Below are 17,777 nucleotides of genomic sequence, written 5' to 3'. Positions count from 1 at the left end.
ACCGAATATCTGTTTTTCTTTGTAGAATAAAAGGCTATCTCCTCCACTCAACACGACACTGGCAGAATATACTGTGCACGGCTTTGCACGGACGAAGGCCACCTTTAAAACAACCAACCATCCGAAGGGCAATATCATGTCATACGGATTACGGTCTTCGAAAAACATAACCAGAGATTTTTGAGATCAAGTTGACAGTAGGGTAAATATTATGTAACGACCTAATATATTTTGGCAAAGTTTCAATTAAAATGGTTGAGCCGAAATTATCTTATTCATATATTTCTTTATGGGAAAGGTGGCAAACGAGTAGCAGGTGCCTACTTGGTGGGCAGTAGTCACCGTCCGCGTCGCCCATAGACATCCGCAACATCTTTGTTACGGATGCGAGGCCAACGTTGGTTGTTTAGAAAGAGGGAGGGGTGGGAATAAGGAAATGACAGGCAAAGGTGGGAACAGGAAAGGGCAACCGGCTGTCTCACTCATCGGGCGAAACGCAGTCATTTAAGACTACTTAACGCCGATCTTCTGTGAGCTGGTGGTACTTCCCCGGTCGAGCCAGCCCACGTTCGATCTGTAGTTACTTGACCACAGCTAGGCTCCACACTTATACATATGTCTGTTAACTAAAAACAGGTGCACAAGTGACTAAAAGAAAAGCAAAGTTGTAAATGTTATTTAATTATTATTAATAGCGATACTAATAACAGAATTAGGATAAATATATCCAAAACAAAAAAAATAAAATAAAATACAACAGCTCATATTACGTGGATTTAAGTAATAAATAAAAATAATGATAAAACATAGTAACTAGAACAACATCACATTAATATATACGAAACTGTTATACGACGAAATAATAATAATAATAAAATTATTTATTTACATGTTATGAAGACAGAATATTCTAGTCGATAGAATGCTAAAAGCTGTACATATCAATAAAAGCGATGAAGAATCAATGAATTAAAATAAAACTATATAAAATAAATACAAACGACGCTCGCTGGTAGTAGCTTAGTGTAATAAGTGAAACACAAAGATATTTTACAAATCATATCACATTTCATATACAGCGAGTATCTGGAACACTTACAACACGACTGTACTACTGTTCATTGCATGTCCGTATTAATGAGATATATGTTATATGGTAACAGGTCCTCGGATCTCAGCATGTTACGTTGTGCTTCATATGCTCTGTGAGACGCCTATCCTATCACGGGACGTCCGTTAATCCCGGCCGTGTGTATCGTGTCAGGCTTGCGGTGGTTCGTCCAGCGGATTGGCTCGCGGCAGGTCGGGTCCGTGTGTGTCGGTCGTGTCGTGTTCTTCCCGCGTGTCTGTCGTGTCGTTCTCGTCACGTTGCTCGGTCGTGTCCGGTTGGCTGGAGCTTGAACCGCTGCGGCTGGACGAGGGCGTGCTCGTCTCGCACTGGTCGGATGTACCAGAATCTCTGTAATATCATATATGCCAGTAAATGAAACTCAAAAAAATATTAATGGTTGGTTAACATACAGAACTATATTAGGAAACCATATTAAATCAGCCTAAAATATAAATAAATGTATAACACCCCCTCCCCCCCATCCTAAATTAAAACTCTCTGAATATGTACAGCTATAGTGCCTTTCTGTTAGTAATACACAGTCAAATATAGTCTTCACATTCGGACATGTAAAAAAGCATTTAGTGTCTCTTAAAAGTCCACAAAATATCATTCCAGTATATTTTTTAATTGTAATATTTGTCAGTAATCATTATATTTACTTGTGAAAGCCGTTTGTCTGGCACGTGTTGTAGCCACCGCAGTGTTGACACTTCAGACCGACCACATGAAACTTAACAGTCGACAACTGAAACACAAACAAAGTATTATGTATCTATTAAGAACCTCCGTATATAGATAACTTGGTTAAAAAATTGCATACCTTTGGAAAATTCATCAAGGAAATACATTGATAACATTTTCTCATAAACATTACCAATGATATATGTTCATTACATATTGTATAGCTTATATATATATATATACATTGGAACATAATTAATTACCTTGTGACAATCCTTGCATAGTATAGTGGTCTTATAGTTTGCATATTCCGGTGGCATCGGTGTAGCGGCAACTTCTGAGTCCAAATAATTCCACAGCTGGAAATTTTTTGAATTATATAATCACACATATAAAATAAAATTTCTATACATGAAAATAAAATTCTTATAAATCATTATAATCCAAATTGCAGAAAAAACAAATTTTATCGGAGTTTTCCAAATCTCATAACTATAGTAATAGATTAGTGTTACAGAATAAATTAGAAAAGGTATAAGTAAAGTGAAGTATGTCTTAACAAAATGTTACATTAATTCAAAATAAAAAATTTTTTTTACTTATATATATACGAAAATTGAAATGGAAAATATCGAATGACAAATTGTTTGGAACCAGCAGGATTTAAACCTGCAAACACGAGAAGTTCTGCTAGTGGCTTTAACAAGTTAAGCTTTTGTGTGAAAATATGTATTTAACATACTAATGTTTAAGTTCTGTTGTTTGTTCTATACTTAAATAATGTTATACAAACAAGTGTTCAAGGATTATATAAGTGAACATTGTTAAATGAATAGGATCTTAAAATATCAATATTCAAAGTGTTCATATATTATCTCATCATCATTCATCACGGTGATGATTAATGGTTATATTTGTTCATCACTCACATTGGTCATATCAATCATGCTGGTCTGGCAGGTGGGGCAGGCGTAGTGTCCCGAGCGAAGCATCTGTTCAAAGCACGGTCTGTGAAGGAGATGGCCGCAGTCTGGTATGTGGCACGGGATCCGGGACGTGTGTATGTCCTCAAGACACACGGGACAGTTTGCACGGGACACATTCTCTACACACTGCAAGTTGCACAGAAATATATCAACGAATCTTTTATTTAATTAACTGTCTCCTATGAGCCACTTTGTCGGCTTACTAGTTGAATACATTTGTAAGTCACAGTTCCTTAAGGAGTTGTATCGGGTGAGACTGATAATTTTCAAACAGACCACACTACGTAAGTTTTACAATGGAAACAATTTCTTCTCGTCATGACATCACTGCATTAAAACTCTGACCCTATTGTTTGTTGAATATATAAATATGTTAAATTGACTATAGTTATCGTAGATAATTGTGGTATCAATGTTTATGAGATTTAAGCATACAAACAAACAAAGACTACAAATGTACAATAAGCATATATAAGTATATATGCTATTTGAAATTTTATAAACATTAAACAAAGCTCACCCTATGGCCGACTTCTTGCAACTGCACAGGGAGACACATGTTGCAGCGTTCACAATGAAAGAACCTATCCCGTCCGCCCACTCTACAGATGCCACATCCATCACAGTGATACTGCTTCTTGTCCTCGTCATCAAACAGATTACAGATCAGACATGTGTACTGAAAATAAAATCAATTAATTAATTTATTTAAGTATAAATACAAATTTTGATGGTTTTAAATTAAAAATTACACTTGAAATTAAGGCTGGTTAAGATATGTTAAAAGATATTGAACTGGGTCTTGAATATCGATGTGTGTACTTAATTTTTAATTTATGCTCCAATTGTAACAGAATTTACAAAAGCAACAATGCAATGATAATATTAGTCATTTTATATATATGAATAATTTCTCCAATTCATAAGCCCTTAAGGTTAAAAACTGTGTTACTTTTTACTGTTAATTCAGTTTGTGTATGTTATGTATTAGTTATACTTGCTCGGTATTGTTAAAATAATAATATGATGTCAAGTGTAATGTAGGTAGATTAGTTTATTTGTATTGGTCTCTGTCAGTCAGTTTGCTACTTAGCACAATACATACATGACGAATTTAATATAGTTTCATTGAATACTACAGTGTACCAAAAGAAATTAGTTGTCTTTGGATAAATAATTTTAAAACGAGTGTCTTAACTATATCAGGATACAATTATTTTCAAATTAAAGGAAATTTATTTGACACCAAATATTTAAACATTTTGTTTACGCTACGGCTTCATGTGCACTGGAATAATTAAAATCTTTTGTGACTGTTACAGTGATTCATGTCAAATTTTATTAAGATAACCAGGTTAACATGTTTCTGTTAACATTGGCATGTTTCGTTTGAAAAATTTAAAATATGGGAAAGATATATTTTATATGTTTTTGTTATCTTTGTAGAGGATAAACTGTCTGTGCACATATTATCCGTTGAAAACTTCACTATTCACTAACTATTAGATGTATATAACTATAGTTTTAAATAAATGTGATTTCCACTATATTAATCCTACTCACCTTTCCAAAAGTGACTCCACATTTAATACATTTTGCCTGAACCTTCTGTCTTGTGTCACACTCAGTACAAATGAGTTCTGTTACAGATTTCCTGTTGAAATAATGTTCTTCCTTCTCATCATGGCAGTAGCGGCACATGTACAGTTTGTTGCAGCATGGAGTCTGAGAAAGCAAATTTATATGAATACCTATAATCTTATTAGTTGTGACTCATATAAAAAGTGAATTTTGTAAATTATGTATAGTGCCAAAATTTAAACGAATTTTCATTTTCAATAGTGATATAACATAAAATGAAAGTAATAGCAAAAATGACCAATAAGTTTAATTTTAATAAAATTCCACATTATTGACAAGATCTTGCATTTGAAAATCTGCTTATCATAGTGGATCTCGAGATTTTGCGTCGATGGATTTATATTTAGACAAGAGTATTTTGAACCCGGTAGTATGATAAATGATGAAAATCATTCTCAAAGTACACTAATAAATATTTTTATTTACCACAAATTTAGCTCTACGTTTGTAATGAGCACAACCTATGCGTTTTTCACTTATCTCTTCAGTTGTTACGGAGGATTCACCATTTTCAGTTTCAGTGTTTTCTTTGGACATTTTAAGTTTTATATACAGCACTTATCAAACTAAGTATAACTAATTAAAAAGGCTCGAAATTAATAAAAATGATGGATGGATCGTTTCCATAAACACATAAAACGTTTGGACGATAATTAACAAATAACATCTATTTGTTAAACGTGACAACTTACAATACTTCTTTTGACGTTTGGGTAAGCGTTTCGGTATTTATTCCTTATATTTTATAAGAAGGACATGTTTAATTATTTAATTTCAAATATTTAATAAAATACATCTTATAACATTTTAATTAATACTAAAGTTGTTTCCATTAAAAGGAATTAGAAATATATATATTTATTTTTCATAATGACTGAATAGTATTGACTATAATTCTACCCGTCAGTTTTTAATTTTAAGTTATAGCAATACTAAAATTTATTTACAACAAAAATTCAAACAAAAATATGTAGTTTTTATTTTAGCTTCTTTTTTTTAAACATTTTCATAAATTAAAGATGAAACCAACAGCTCTAGTGTTATTATTTCTTAATATGTTCTTTCATACACAAGGTTTACTTCCTCCTAAATTTCAATGGAAAACTATAGACTTTGCATGGGAAGGTAACAGACGGGAAGCGGCTGTGGCTTCAGGCGATTATATTCCTGAAAATAATATGCCTGCTGGAATAGCTAGATGGAGAGATAAAGTTTTCATAACAATTCCAAGATGGAAAAATGGTTAAAAATTTTGTCTGTCTCCAATATTGACTTTATTATGAATTTTATATATTTTATGATAAATTGCAGGAGTTCCATCCTCCCTAAATTATGTTTATTTAAATGGAAGCCAATCGCAGCCGCTACATCCATACCCAAGTTGGAATGAAGGGTTTGTATCGGAGAAGTCTCATAAAGTTACAACGAATAGTACAGTGGTGTCTGCGTTCAGAATTTTTATCGATAAGTGTGATCGGCTGTGGGCAGTGGACAATGGCGTCGCTGATATGTCGAGTAATAAAAAAAGCATTTATATTTGTAATAAGTAAATTAAGTACATAATATAAAACATTTAAATGTTAATTCATAGAAAAACATGTCGTTTTCCAGGAGAATTACGACAAATAACAGAGCCCGCCATATTGATATTTGATTTAAAGAAGAACGTCTTAATACACCGTTACGTCATTGATGATGAGGTTTTGAGGGACTCTACGGTGTTAACTAGTATTGTAAGTTAATCCTGATAATGATATCGAGTTACTAGATTTTATTACTATTATAATATTATCTAAGCACACAACTTTTAAAATTTTCAATATACAGTTTTATTAAAAAATCTTAGCCTGTGCATGAATATTTTTTGGAGGTAGTTACGAATATTACTATAATATTTATTCCGAAACTTTTTAAGTTATATGAGCAAAGAATTATTATTTAATGTTGATTATACCTTTGTCATTTTTGTCATGATTTAAGTTTTAATCTTAAGAAATATTTTAGTTAAAAAGCTTTCAACATTACTTTGCAACATAATACACATAGTATATATATATATATATAATTTCAATGTTTCCAGGTGGTAGATATAGCCGGTAAGAACTGCGAGGACTCGTTCGCCTACATCCCTGATATGGGATCCAACGCACTCCTGGTGTACAGCCTCAGGATGAAGGATGTGTGGAGGATAGAGAACCACTTCTTCCACTTCGATCCCCACGAGGGGGTTTATAGAGTTGGCGGCGTGGACTTCTACTGGAGCGATGGGATATCGTCAGCTGTATTGATCCCGTCTAAGAAAGGCTCCGGGTTAGTTTTGTATTCAATTTAAAAATTGTATTAACTTTGGACATACTCACGAGCATGACTGTATTTTGTTTTGTTTTAAAAACTGCATTTTCTTTGTAATTACGATATAAAAGGTCTGAAATAATGCTTTGTTCTGATTATTTATTAATGTTTAAAATGATAAAAATTTATAGTACGTAGAAATTGTATTAAAGGGTTTCAATTATTGAGATAAACAAAATAACGATACTTAAAATATAATAATTTTATTTAAAAATTAATATATAATATTGTTGGTAATTAATAATTAATGATATCTAAGACTTTCGCGGGTATCCATTTAAATGAAACTAATATTTTCGGATAACTACGCGTCATTTTTTTATTTTACATCTACATACATCCTCCGGACGGACGTTTCGCTTACTTTGCAGCGATCGTGATCCGTGATGAAGTAATGCACAGCAGTCCGCGTCCGAAAGCATTAGTTTTACTTATTTAATCATTGTTTCCATAGACACTCCTACCTGTACTTCCACCCCACGTCCAGTAGAAAGCTGTTCCGGATGTCGACTAAGCTGTTGCGGGACAGGAACGTTCCACGCGAGAATATATTCTCTGGTGTCGAAGTAAGTTTATAGGACAGTATCAACGCAGGATCACGAAAAACTTTAAACGCTCCGTGTAAAGTGTGACAATGTACTTGTGGTAGTACAAACGAGGTTCCACTCGACGTCACCCTTAGTACCAGTCAATCGTCAATACCAACGGTTTAAACGTTCATTCACCTGTTTCGGTACTGGCATTGTATTGTAATACAAATATCTAATTATACATTCTGCGCTGTGCATTAATATGAAAGGTTACTTGAAGTGACATTCATCGATAAAAATATTTCCTTGTTACGAGAGGTTGTGGTGAGACCTTCAAGGAGATAACAAGTCTTATGTTCATGTGACAACATGAACTGATATTATATGCTTTGTGTCGTATAAATGTTAATCATTAGCATATGAAGCAAATAAAAATAAAGACATATTGATAGTGGGGTCTTTAACCTTATAACGGATACCGTTCCTCTTGATTTTTTAACATCCTTCAGGTTGTGGGTGACAGAGGTGAGAAGTCCCAGGCTACAGCAATAGACTATGATCATGGCAACAATGTTTTATTCTACACCCAGGTAACTTTAACACTCGTACTACTGATATATGTATGTGTATATATAGTGTTTTCAATTGAGACGGGATATTATCTATGAAAAAATGGTTAATGAGTGTCCAAATAATGTATGTATGTTCCTTCAATATTATTACATTTTTTTGCTCGTTTTTTTTTCTTTATATTCTAAACAATGAAACATATAAACAAGTAAAAAATTAATGGTGCGTGGCGTCCCTCCGTGCGGAAGAAGTGAAACTTCGTAATGTTGTTGTGGAAGCAGGAAGGGGTAGAAATTTATTTTAAGGAGCTTTAGGTGTTTCTTTAAGACAATGATTAACATTACTTAAATGTCACAATTGAATGCCCGCACGCGTGCGAGCGCCACGCATTCCCTCTTGACCTGTCTCTTTTTATTCCCCCCCCAGCTGCCCCCAGGGACGTTAAACGTTTAACGCAACCTTGTTGACGGTTGTAAGTGGTATAAGAAGTTTCACTTCAACAATCTATTAATTTTCTTTCAATAAACAGCTTCAGAAATCCATCAACATACGTTTCATAGATTTTACATACAGACATCCACACACACACAAACTTTAGCCTTTATAAGAATAGATGAACTTCATACGCATCAGTTGCCACATCCGATACAATGAAATTTATTTCAAGCTGAGTAAAAATGGCGTGAGTTGTTGGAGTGTCGACCAGCCCCTGACTCCGGAGAACGTTCCGCTCATCATCAGCGACTGCACCATACTCGAGTTCCCCAACGATATTAAGGTGAGCTCGTGTGTGTGCGTGCGTGCGTGCGTGTGTGGGTGTGTGTGTGTGTCTAGGACGTCACACGTAAGGAAAATGTATATAAAAAATGTTTATCAGTGATCATTGCTAACTCAAGGTTAGTTAGCGAGCACACAGGCAGTGAAAACTAGCCTTATGGAGTATATATTTTTTGTTAACCATAAAAATTCCTTGAAAATAACAAAAGTCCACAATCCTTGGAAGAAAACTATATATTAATCTGTGCTGTATTATATCTGTAGGTGGATCACGACAGTAACCTGTGGATCCTAAGCAACAGACAATCCCGTTTCCTGTACGAGTCTATGGACTTCGACCAGATCAACTTCCGCGTACTGACGGCGCCGACCACGACCATCCTACAGGGGACCGCCTGCGAGAAGGTTTCCTCCCTGGATAGGGTTCTAAGTTTCATTAAGAAGAAGGACAAATGATTATAGCAATAATTTATATTTATTTTATTTTACAAGACTATCTATAGTTATCCTATGTGTGTGATTCGTGATGGCACCGCCGCACGCCCGCCCTCAGTCTTGTCTCAGCTCGGCCGGCCTGTAACCTACTCGAGGCAGTGTTTGCCGATCGAAATTAAAAATATATTCTATTCAATAAATTACTAGATTTGTTTCTCAAATTTCAAAATCTACTTTCATCAGCTGACTGTTAAAGGCGTATGTAGATATGCGAACTCGTTTTTAAAATGACTCCAAGCTTTAAGAGGACTATACATTATACAATGTACACTGATGGAATTTCTTTATAATAAAAATATATGAAAGTAACGAGTATTCGTTGAGTTATTTCATAGTAATTATTTATCGAGTGATTTGTATGAGCACCAAAATGAATTGATATCGTTGGAGAAGTCTAAACACCTGAGTGTGCACGAGAAAACGGGCCTTCCGCACGGGAAGCAATGAAGTCACTTAATCTATGCACGAAATATATTTTTATTATCTAATTATTATATAAATTTCAAACCATAAATATAGATATTTTTTTTTTTGGAGTATACAATTAAAAATTGTCTAGAATTAGGATCATTTAATTCACATCCCTCAATGTGTCAACAAGTGCTATACACTAGTTAAATCTTTAAAGCGAAAGATGAATCTATATTTACAGTTATTGCTTGTTATAGGCCATAGTGATTATTAAACATTAAGAATAGATTTTAACTATAGTTTTATACAGACGGAACGACAACGACACGACATCTACGTCGTTGTCGTGTCGTCCGATATAAACGTCCTTATATAAAAGCTACAATTCTGCCACAACTGTCAGAACAGTTTAACAATGGAATTTTGTTAAAATATAACAACATACTCTTCAATAAAAACCTACACCAGTTTTAAAACAAGTATTAATACATTTCTGTAAAGAGTCGTCCAAAAAAAAAAATTAAATTAAATAATCTCAAACATATGTTTATATATAAAAAAAATCTAAACCATACATAATACGTTATAGCGGAGATTAATAAAAAAAATTGGTCCAAACATGTATCTCCCTCTACACACGGGCGCCCGAGCCCGGAGACCTCGCGATACACTCGCAGCATCACAGCGGACACGGATATAATATAAATTAATTATTATATAATATAACAAACGAATGTTCCCTCCCATACTGATATATTTCCCTAGAGTCGTATTCGGTACAAATCCACGCTGTACTAATGAATAGTGCGTTTATCGTGTAAAGTGTACCTTATATTAATTACAATAAAGTCCATTATCTAGTGGCCGTGTCCTGTCTCTTAGGTGACTTTGATGTCTCTATTCGTTTGCTGAGAGGCGTCGTGTACTCCCAGCCTTCGTCGCCTTTGGGTTTGAATAACTGCAAAATACATGTGTAAGTATCACTTGTCTATTGCATAATATGCAAGAAATTACTTTAGTCTTTGGTTCAGTATTTTATAGTATTATGTCTTATGTACATAAATCTGTCTATGTGGAATACCACACCGTCTCCTCTAACCAGTGTAGTGAAACCTATCTGCCCGAACAATTCCGTCGCGATGACATGTCACAGTATACTGGTGCCAGCGTACCTGCGTCTCCCACTTGTGGTTGTCGTCGATCCTCTTCTTGGCGGCGTCCCTCTGCGCCTGCTCCAGCCTCCTCTTGGCGCTGGTGGCGGCGTCCGTGTCGGCCGCCCTGAGCGCCGCCGTCACGTGTCTCCACACCCTCCTCGACTCCCCGCTGTTCTGGCGCGATATCGGAGCCACCCGCTTCTTCTTCGGCTTCATGTTGGACACGTCGAAGAGGACTTCTGTTCGCTGTGATCATAATAATTATTATCGTCAGTAAGATTAGATATTTCAACTTGGATTGGGCGATGAAAAACATTAAAGAGAGAGGTTAAGCTTAAAAATAAATTAATAGAACAAAAATATTCCGATTCCTTTTGCTTCCGAGTACATCTGGTAGCTCTCCTCAAGAAAGTTCATAGAAGCGAATACATTTAATATTAAAATTTCATCAGTCATCAGCCTCTTACATAAATAATAGTACCTATACACACACACTCACACACACACACACACATATATATATGTGATTCATTTATCTGTATTAGTATTAAGTTATACCTAACTCCTGCCACGACATCAAAGTGAAGTAAATAACTTACCAACATTACTACATAAAATATTATGTATAAAATTCGTATGATTTCGATATTCAGCAATATATTAAGGGATCAGAGAACGCTAGTGTTGGTTTTCAAATACATTTTTTTTAAATATCTATTAGCATTAGCAACGATCCTGAACGGTTCTTGATAAGTTTTTTTTGGTGCGTCCTGGAAGGGTACTGGACTCATGGGAAAGCATGAGGGGAAGGTATTAGTTCAATGGTGCTGAACGTTCCAAGTGACGTCACCGAGGAACTATATGTTTAAGAGATTGAGTGAACTGTTTATAGCCAAACAATATACGTATACTAACTCCAGTGTCCGTCCACCTTCCTTCAACCCTCGTGTTCCACTCTCCCTGCGCGGAGTAGTACGGCTTCTTCTCGGTGCCCACGAACACGTCACACGTGACCCTGTGTTTCTTCCCTCCATAGAACGGCTTCGTAAGGAACTCTATGTTGGCCCTGTGCCCCGTCTGCACACACTCGATGACCACAGACCCGCCTAGCTCTATCCAGGGAACCGTCAGGATAGATCTGGAAAGGGAAAGATTGAATTGGTCATAAAATAGCCCTGGAGTCTAATACATTTTGGTAATGTTCAGTTTTTGAAATTCAATGATAGAAGTAATACGAACCTGCCGTATCCGTTGGGGAAGGTGAGGGAATACTCCTCTCCCAGATCCAACAGAGAGACGAGGCCCCTGCCGATATTATGGACGCCGATGGACAGTCCGAGGAATTTGCTTTTGGTCCACACCCAGGCGTCGAATTGTATTCTTTTATTGACGTGCTCCGAGTAGAACGCTGATATAGGTGGATGATGTGACACCTGTTCCGCTACGAAAGACAGCTGGTCCGGGGAACACCAGGGTACAGGGCCGTCGCCCACTTCTTGCTGGTGATATATGTGTTCATGAAGTGTTGCATTTAGTCGATATATTTGTGACATGTACGAGTATATTCTACATAACGTATCATACAACTAATATCCAAGAAAGGATTCTAGTCTGAAGATACAATATCTTTCAAACAATTTTGCTATTGAATAACAGTTTATATGAAGAAGATAAAAAAATATTGTAATTTTAAATAGGTTACATTTTTACTAATAAATCTCCAACAGCGAAATATGTTTCAACCAAAAATAGCACCGAAAAAACTAATAGTAGAAATAGCGCTATGCATTGGTCGTAATTTTTTTTATTCTTTGGCGTTGAAAGGCAAAGACTTCTTGCATACGTACAGACGTGATCCGAATAAAGGTTATAATGTATGAACTAAAAGATTTATACATATATATTTAACATTATTATTATTAAATTTATATATTTTATTTAGTTTCCATCAATTAGTTGCTAATGTTATAACATTAAAAAGTTATTAATAAGATATTAAATAATTAAATTATTCATTAGATATCTGAAAGGTTAAATTATTAAAAACATATATTTCAATTAATGTCTTTAAAAAAAATGAATGAATGAATTTTAAAAAAAGTAAATGCTGGTCAAAAACCTATTAAAACTTTTTAATTCAACAATTAAAAGTAAAAAAAAATAACTTTTAGTGAAGTTTAAATATTCGTTGTTACTTGGTGTTCTCTTATAATACAAAAATTAAGCCACGGAGAGGTTTTACAAATAAATTATATAAAACCTTTTTTCATGTTACACTTTTTCGTAAACTTTCAACTCGTGTTTCAAATTAATTATATTTTAATGAGTTTTCAAAAGTGATTTTGACTTCAGATCTTAATTTAGTATTTTCGTTATTTATCTCTAACCTAACCATAGTTGTAATAATTTCATTAAAAGTGTTATTTACATATATATTTAAAATTAATATAACTTTTATTATTAAAGCATTCCTGAACACGGATCGCTGACTTCTATCACTTGTGAAACTCGGATTAACTCTCTAAATGACATCGCATGACGTAGTTACAACATCGTTATTTACAGCGAGGATGTTTATTAGCAAAAATTTAAGATGTTCTTGTAAATTTTTCTTATTCCATAGAATTTTATGCCATCAAATACAAAAAGATTTTTCCCCATGTCCGCTTCCGTCACAAAATAGTATTTTTTATGATGCTACATGAGGTATACATACATATGTATGTAGATGTTTTTGTGACTGAAATCACTGCTGTTTATAGATTTAAAGTTAAATTAAAAAAGGGCGATTAAATAAAAAATAATAAAAGCAATGGCAGACAATCAAATGATTGAAGCGTATGATTTTTTCCTCTTTTGAGCCTTGGTCATATAAGTGCTAGTCACCTTGCTATTGCTGTCTTGCGGTTCGCCGTCTATAGTCCAATGACACCTGAAGATCTCGCCCAGTATGGGGTTGTATGGTTTCTTAGCTACCTGCGACTTCCGGCCCGCGTGGTATGAGCTCAAGTACCATCTCACCACCTGTATCATCCTCTCCCTCGGAGTCGGTTGGTCCACTATCCTAAGGATTTTATATGTCAGGTATACAGACAATAGAACTGGCGATGGTAGAAACGCAAACTGTCTTAACTCTTTGGCCTTACATTTTTGCTTTCTTAATATGTGTCTAGAGCGAAGTCTGACTTCAAGCCTTTTTACCAGGTCATATGGAAATAACGACTTTTCAGAGTACAATTGTTCTCCACTGAACATTCCATAAACTCCTTCATCTTTCCGTGTATACTCACTTGACAAACTGGTCGGGATGTGCGAAGTAGTCCGCATACATCTCCAGCAAAGACCGTCTCTCCAGTATAAACGTAGGGAGAACTACCTACGATTAACACATACATGTTACTATTGAATATATCCTAATATAAACTAATCCGAGAACTACATTACTTGATCACTAAGTATGATCTAATATAACTACTAATCTAAATCCTATGAACCATATTTAAAAGCCTTTCTTTCAGTATTTTCATTGGATATTGTCTCTATTATAGTTATAAAGTCATGTTTACACGATCTAGCAAAACAAACGGGTTTAATATCAGTACATGTATGTAGCCATCAATAATGGGATTTAAATTATAATTTCCTACCTTAGTGAGATCCATTCCTATCTTGACTTGTGATAGCAGATGTGTCACCACGGAGCCATGGTTCTCCATGGAGCCCAGGTCGCTGTCGGAGTCATCCTCATACAGGGCTGTGACAAATATTATACAATACAGACCCATATCATAGTACGGACTAAGGGACTAGGCCAGTTGCTAGTGACCCAATCAAAAATTGTATGACAAAATATATTAAATAAAAGACTTAATAATTATAACTACGCCGTCGGCGTATTCTTGACGCGAATGAGAGGAGGTTTTGTGATTTAAAGAGGAACCTTCATAACATTTATATCTCCACTTATTATGTTGATACTTTACAATATAACAGTTTCCCGAACTCGGTGACATTGTGTTCTTTATCACTGACTGTTCCGTGCTCTAAAAATGATAGGAATTTTTCCTATTCAGCATAAATTCTGATAGAAATACTCATAAGGTTAAATTTAAAAAACCATCATTATAATTATAACATTTTAAATAATTAAAATTTTTAATAGGCCTCATTTAATCGGAAAAATGAAAATTCTAAATGCATATTAATGTTAACTTTCGTAACATTTTCAATTTCTTAAAAGGATGAATTAAGTTAATTTTCTCTCTAACTGAAACGTTCTCTATGTAAATTGTTTTCAAAGTAAATTATCTTTTCATATGTCATATATGTTAATTGAGTGAGTGAGTTAACGTAGCTAAAATGAGTTTTATTAATAATATTTTTGCTATCGAAAGGCGTATTGTGTTGTGTTGTAGGTCTAGCATTTTCACAAATAATATTATAATATGTATGTAGAACATAATAATGTTCTGACAGATTTGATTTAAAAAAACTGTATTGTTGAACTATTCGAAGAAATAATCGCCATTACATTTCCTATGATTTAGGTATGTTTTTTGTGTAACGATCTCATTAGACACAGGATGTTTATGTAATAGAATAAGTATATTAAGGATGTGGTATATTTTTTCCAAAGAACCATTCAATAATTTCTGTCAGAACCAAAACTTCAACATTCCCAAAGGTTACAGAACCTCTTTAAAAAATTCATCATTAGTAATAGAAATTAAAAATCATTTGTCTGAAAAATACAATATCTTTATCATAAAAAGATGGCGATATCTTTAGTTTATGACGCAATTTTCTCTTGAATGTTACTGGAAATGTAAATTATAGTCACGTATGGCCTGAGTCACGGACAAACAGACGAGATTGTTCAAAAAAATACAATTACGCTTATACGGGCTGCATTAGAAATTTCACGTCATATGAATGAAAGTCCATATTCCAATAATGACTAATCACAAGATCGTAGAGCATATAGCTATTGTCAGCAGTCATAACAAAAATATTTACAACAAACAAAAGTCTAATAGATTGTTTTGATATATCTATGATATAATATTTTATAATAACTATAGTTTTATTTTTATATTTAAATAATAAGAGTTCAAAACAAAAATTGACGTTGCATAAAGTACCAATATATATATATCACTATGAAGCAATATGGTTTCACTTTCCTCAAGTGCAAAACAAAGTATGTTAATGGTTTTCCTGCATTGCTGCCTCCTCTCACTTACAAATTGGAGGACTTTAAGACAAGAGTCAATAGGCTGTCACTGGGATAACGCGTTTACCACAATCGGCTTCATTTTCACTTACCACCAGGTGGAATAATAATCAAGTACTATCCAGAACTAAGCAGTATATGTATTCGGTTCTGATGGGGGTGGTATCATCTATTGTATCTTACCGTCATAGTCGATCTCCCCATCTCTGGTCCTGGGAAGGTCGACGGCTGCAGGGGGTGTCGACTCCTGCTCTATGGCACCCTCAGCCAAACAGGTACGACCAGCGCTGTCCAACAAGAACATCATCGATTAACTAACTCACGAGCTTCATGCAGGGGTTGCACCAGATAACCAAAAAGATTTTTTTTGGGTAATATAAGGAACATTTAATTTGTATTACACTTGACTCTTCTTCTGTAAAGGTCGAAAGACACCGTGTACAATTGTGGGCCACGTCTTTCACCACGTTCATAGAGTCATCATGAAATCTATCTACGTACGTGATGCGAGTTTTTACATTTAATATCTATACAAATAATGAAACTTTATTAATATTAACAATATTTGTACACGGAATAATATATATTAATTAACATACTATAGAATTAATTCTATAGTATGTTAATTAATATATATATCGTTAGATTCTAACAATGTAAATATGTGTACTATAGACGTTTGAAAACACCAGTGAATGGTCTCTACCTGAGTCAGTAGTTGTTATGGGCTACACATTCTTTAATTTAACAAAGCAATAAATGTTTTTTTTAAAGAGCATTTGAAAACAGTTTTAATTATTTCTTCGTAATATCTACACGGAGTCGTTCTTGCTTAATCATTCCACTGAACTCTCAGCCGGTACGATAATTAAGAGTAATTAGAGCCCGACTTTAATAGCGTTTATTATACAAGAGAGATAGAAGCTGAGATAGAAGAACTCTCTCAGTCTCATGCAACAATTCTATTTTTAAAATTGAACAAAAAAAAAACGGTCAAAATATGTCAAATTTCAGAAAGGTTTCAATATGTCAAATTTCAGACTTTAATTCAAAGCCATAGAGGCTACATTCAAAGGAGGTTGATTATAAAGATTACAAATCTCTTTTAATAAGAAGAACAGTCTTTCAAGAGATATTAATCAAATTAACTTGAATATATCTTCACCTTCAAAACAAAAGTATCATTAATATAAATTTATGGAATTCTATATGGAAATGACATGTTAGTTAATGTTATCTGTCAGTCGAATAAGATATTAGCAGCAGTTACTTTTATTCATAAAATGTAAATTTAGGTGTTAAGATTATAAGAAAATTCGTGATATTTTTTTTTGCGAACCGCGACGTCTTACTCAATCAGTCATTAAACATTAATTTTATATATTTAAGAAATATTTATCTTAAATAGGTCAGCAAATAATTAATATCCCTAAAACTAGTAAGATTTGAGTTCGTGCCGATGAAATTTCTATTCTATATATCATAATTTAAATTAACATCTATATTGCTTTAAAATTAAAACCAAAATAAGAAAAATCCAAAGAATGCATGATGACTTATTAAAAAAAAAATCATCAATGAAAGAAAAATAAACAAAAAATTCCTAAAGATGAATCTAATAATAAATCGTTCCTACAACCATGTTTACGTTTACAAAACCTACAACTTATAAGTTTTTTAACTCACGTGAAATATTTATTGACCTTGATAGAACAAAGCCGGGACGGTATAACATATTTAAAGTATAGATAAACCTCGCAGAGCTTACATCTGACTTGGTGACCCAGAAGAGTCCTGATAGTACACGAAGAAGGTGATGGCATTCCTTTTCTA

The 17,777-nt window shown here is 34.0% G+C and overlaps 3 protein-coding genes across 3 annotated transcripts in view; 1 reads left to right on the top strand and 2 right to left on the bottom strand.

The window, feature by feature from the left end:
- Positions 1–662: 662 nt before the first annotated feature.
- LOC116771761 (RING finger and CHY zinc finger domain-containing protein 1) lies at positions 663–5,122 on the bottom strand. Its single transcript, XM_032663719.2, has 7 exons — positions 4,849–5,122; positions 4,345–4,506; positions 3,302–3,460; positions 2,725–2,907; positions 2,059–2,154; positions 1,774–1,859; positions 663–1,459 (listed from the first exon to the last, which is right to left on the bottom strand). The coding sequence occupies exons 1-7, from the start codon at positions 4,957–4,959 to the stop codon at positions 1,261–1,263; spliced, it is 996 nt and encodes a 331-aa protein (XP_032519610.1). The 5' UTR covers positions 4,960–5,122; the 3' UTR covers positions 663–1,260.
- Positions 5,123–5,371: 249 nt separating this feature from the next.
- LOC116771811 (protein yellow-like) lies at positions 5,372–9,553 on the top strand. The gene is made up of 8 exons (XM_032663787.2): positions 5,372–5,664; positions 5,734–5,937; positions 6,034–6,155; positions 6,503–6,732; positions 7,229–7,340; positions 7,814–7,894; positions 8,542–8,652; positions 8,916–9,553. Exons 1-8 carry the CDS (start codon positions 5,442–5,444, stop codon positions 9,105–9,107), a joined length of 1,275 nt encoding a protein of 424 aa, XP_032519678.2. The 5' UTR covers positions 5,372–5,441; the 3' UTR covers positions 9,108–9,553.
- Positions 9,108–17,777, bottom strand: part of LOC116771643 (oxysterol-binding protein-related protein 9) — a 34,543-nt gene continuing 25,873 nt past the window's right edge. The window contains exons 9-16 of the mRNA XM_061528279.1: positions 16,128–16,231; positions 14,359–14,465; positions 14,002–14,087; positions 13,598–13,775; positions 11,951–12,210; positions 11,627–11,849; positions 10,730–10,957; positions 9,108–10,515 (exon numbers count right to left, since the gene is read on the bottom strand). Of these exons, the coding sequence (XP_061384263.1) occupies positions 10,411–10,515; positions 10,730–10,957; positions 11,627–11,849; positions 11,951–12,210; positions 13,598–13,775; positions 14,002–14,087; positions 14,359–14,465; positions 16,128–16,231 (1,291 nt within the window). The 3' untranslated portion in view covers positions 9,108–10,410. The remainder of the gene's footprint in view (positions 10,516–10,729; positions 10,958–11,626; positions 11,850–11,950; positions 12,211–13,597; positions 13,776–14,001; positions 14,088–14,358; positions 14,466–16,127; positions 16,232–17,777) is intronic.

This window comes from Danaus plexippus (assembly GCF_018135715.1).
Source record: "Danaus plexippus chromosome 16 unlocalized genomic scaffold, MEX_DaPlex mxdp_31, whole genome shotgun sequence".
Classification (NCBI taxonomy): Eukaryota; Metazoa; Arthropoda; class Insecta; order Lepidoptera; family Nymphalidae; genus Danaus; species Danaus plexippus.
The sequence above is the reverse complement of the archived record's forward strand: the minus strand, read 5'-3'. Positions and strand labels throughout refer to the sequence as shown.

Bases quoted from the DNA above. Each gene is read 5' to 3' on its own strand.
- LOC116771761 (XM_032663719.2), bottom strand. From the start codon at position 4,959: ATGTCCAAAGAAAACACTGAAACTGAAAATGGTGAATCCTCCGTAACA. The intron at 4,507-4,848 runs GTAAATAAAAAT...TTGCTTTCTCAG, and splicing joins AACGTAGAGCTAAATTTGTG to ACTCCATGCTGCAACAAACT. The intron at 3,461-4,344 runs GTGAGTAGGATT...TTTTATTTTCAG, and splicing joins GTGGAGTCACTTTTGGAAAG to TACACATGTCTGATCTGTAA.
- LOC116771811 (XM_032663787.2), top strand. From the start codon at position 5,442: ATGAAACCAACAGCTCTAGTGTTATTATTTCTTAATATGTTCTTTCAT. The intron at 7,895-8,541 runs GTAACTTTAACA...ATTTATTTCAAG, and splicing joins ATGTTTTATTCTACACCCAG to CTGAGTAAAAATGGCGTGAG. The intron at 8,653-8,915 runs GTGAGCTCGTGT...TTATATCTGTAG, and splicing joins AGTTCCCCAACGATATTAAG to GTGGATCACGACAGTAACCT.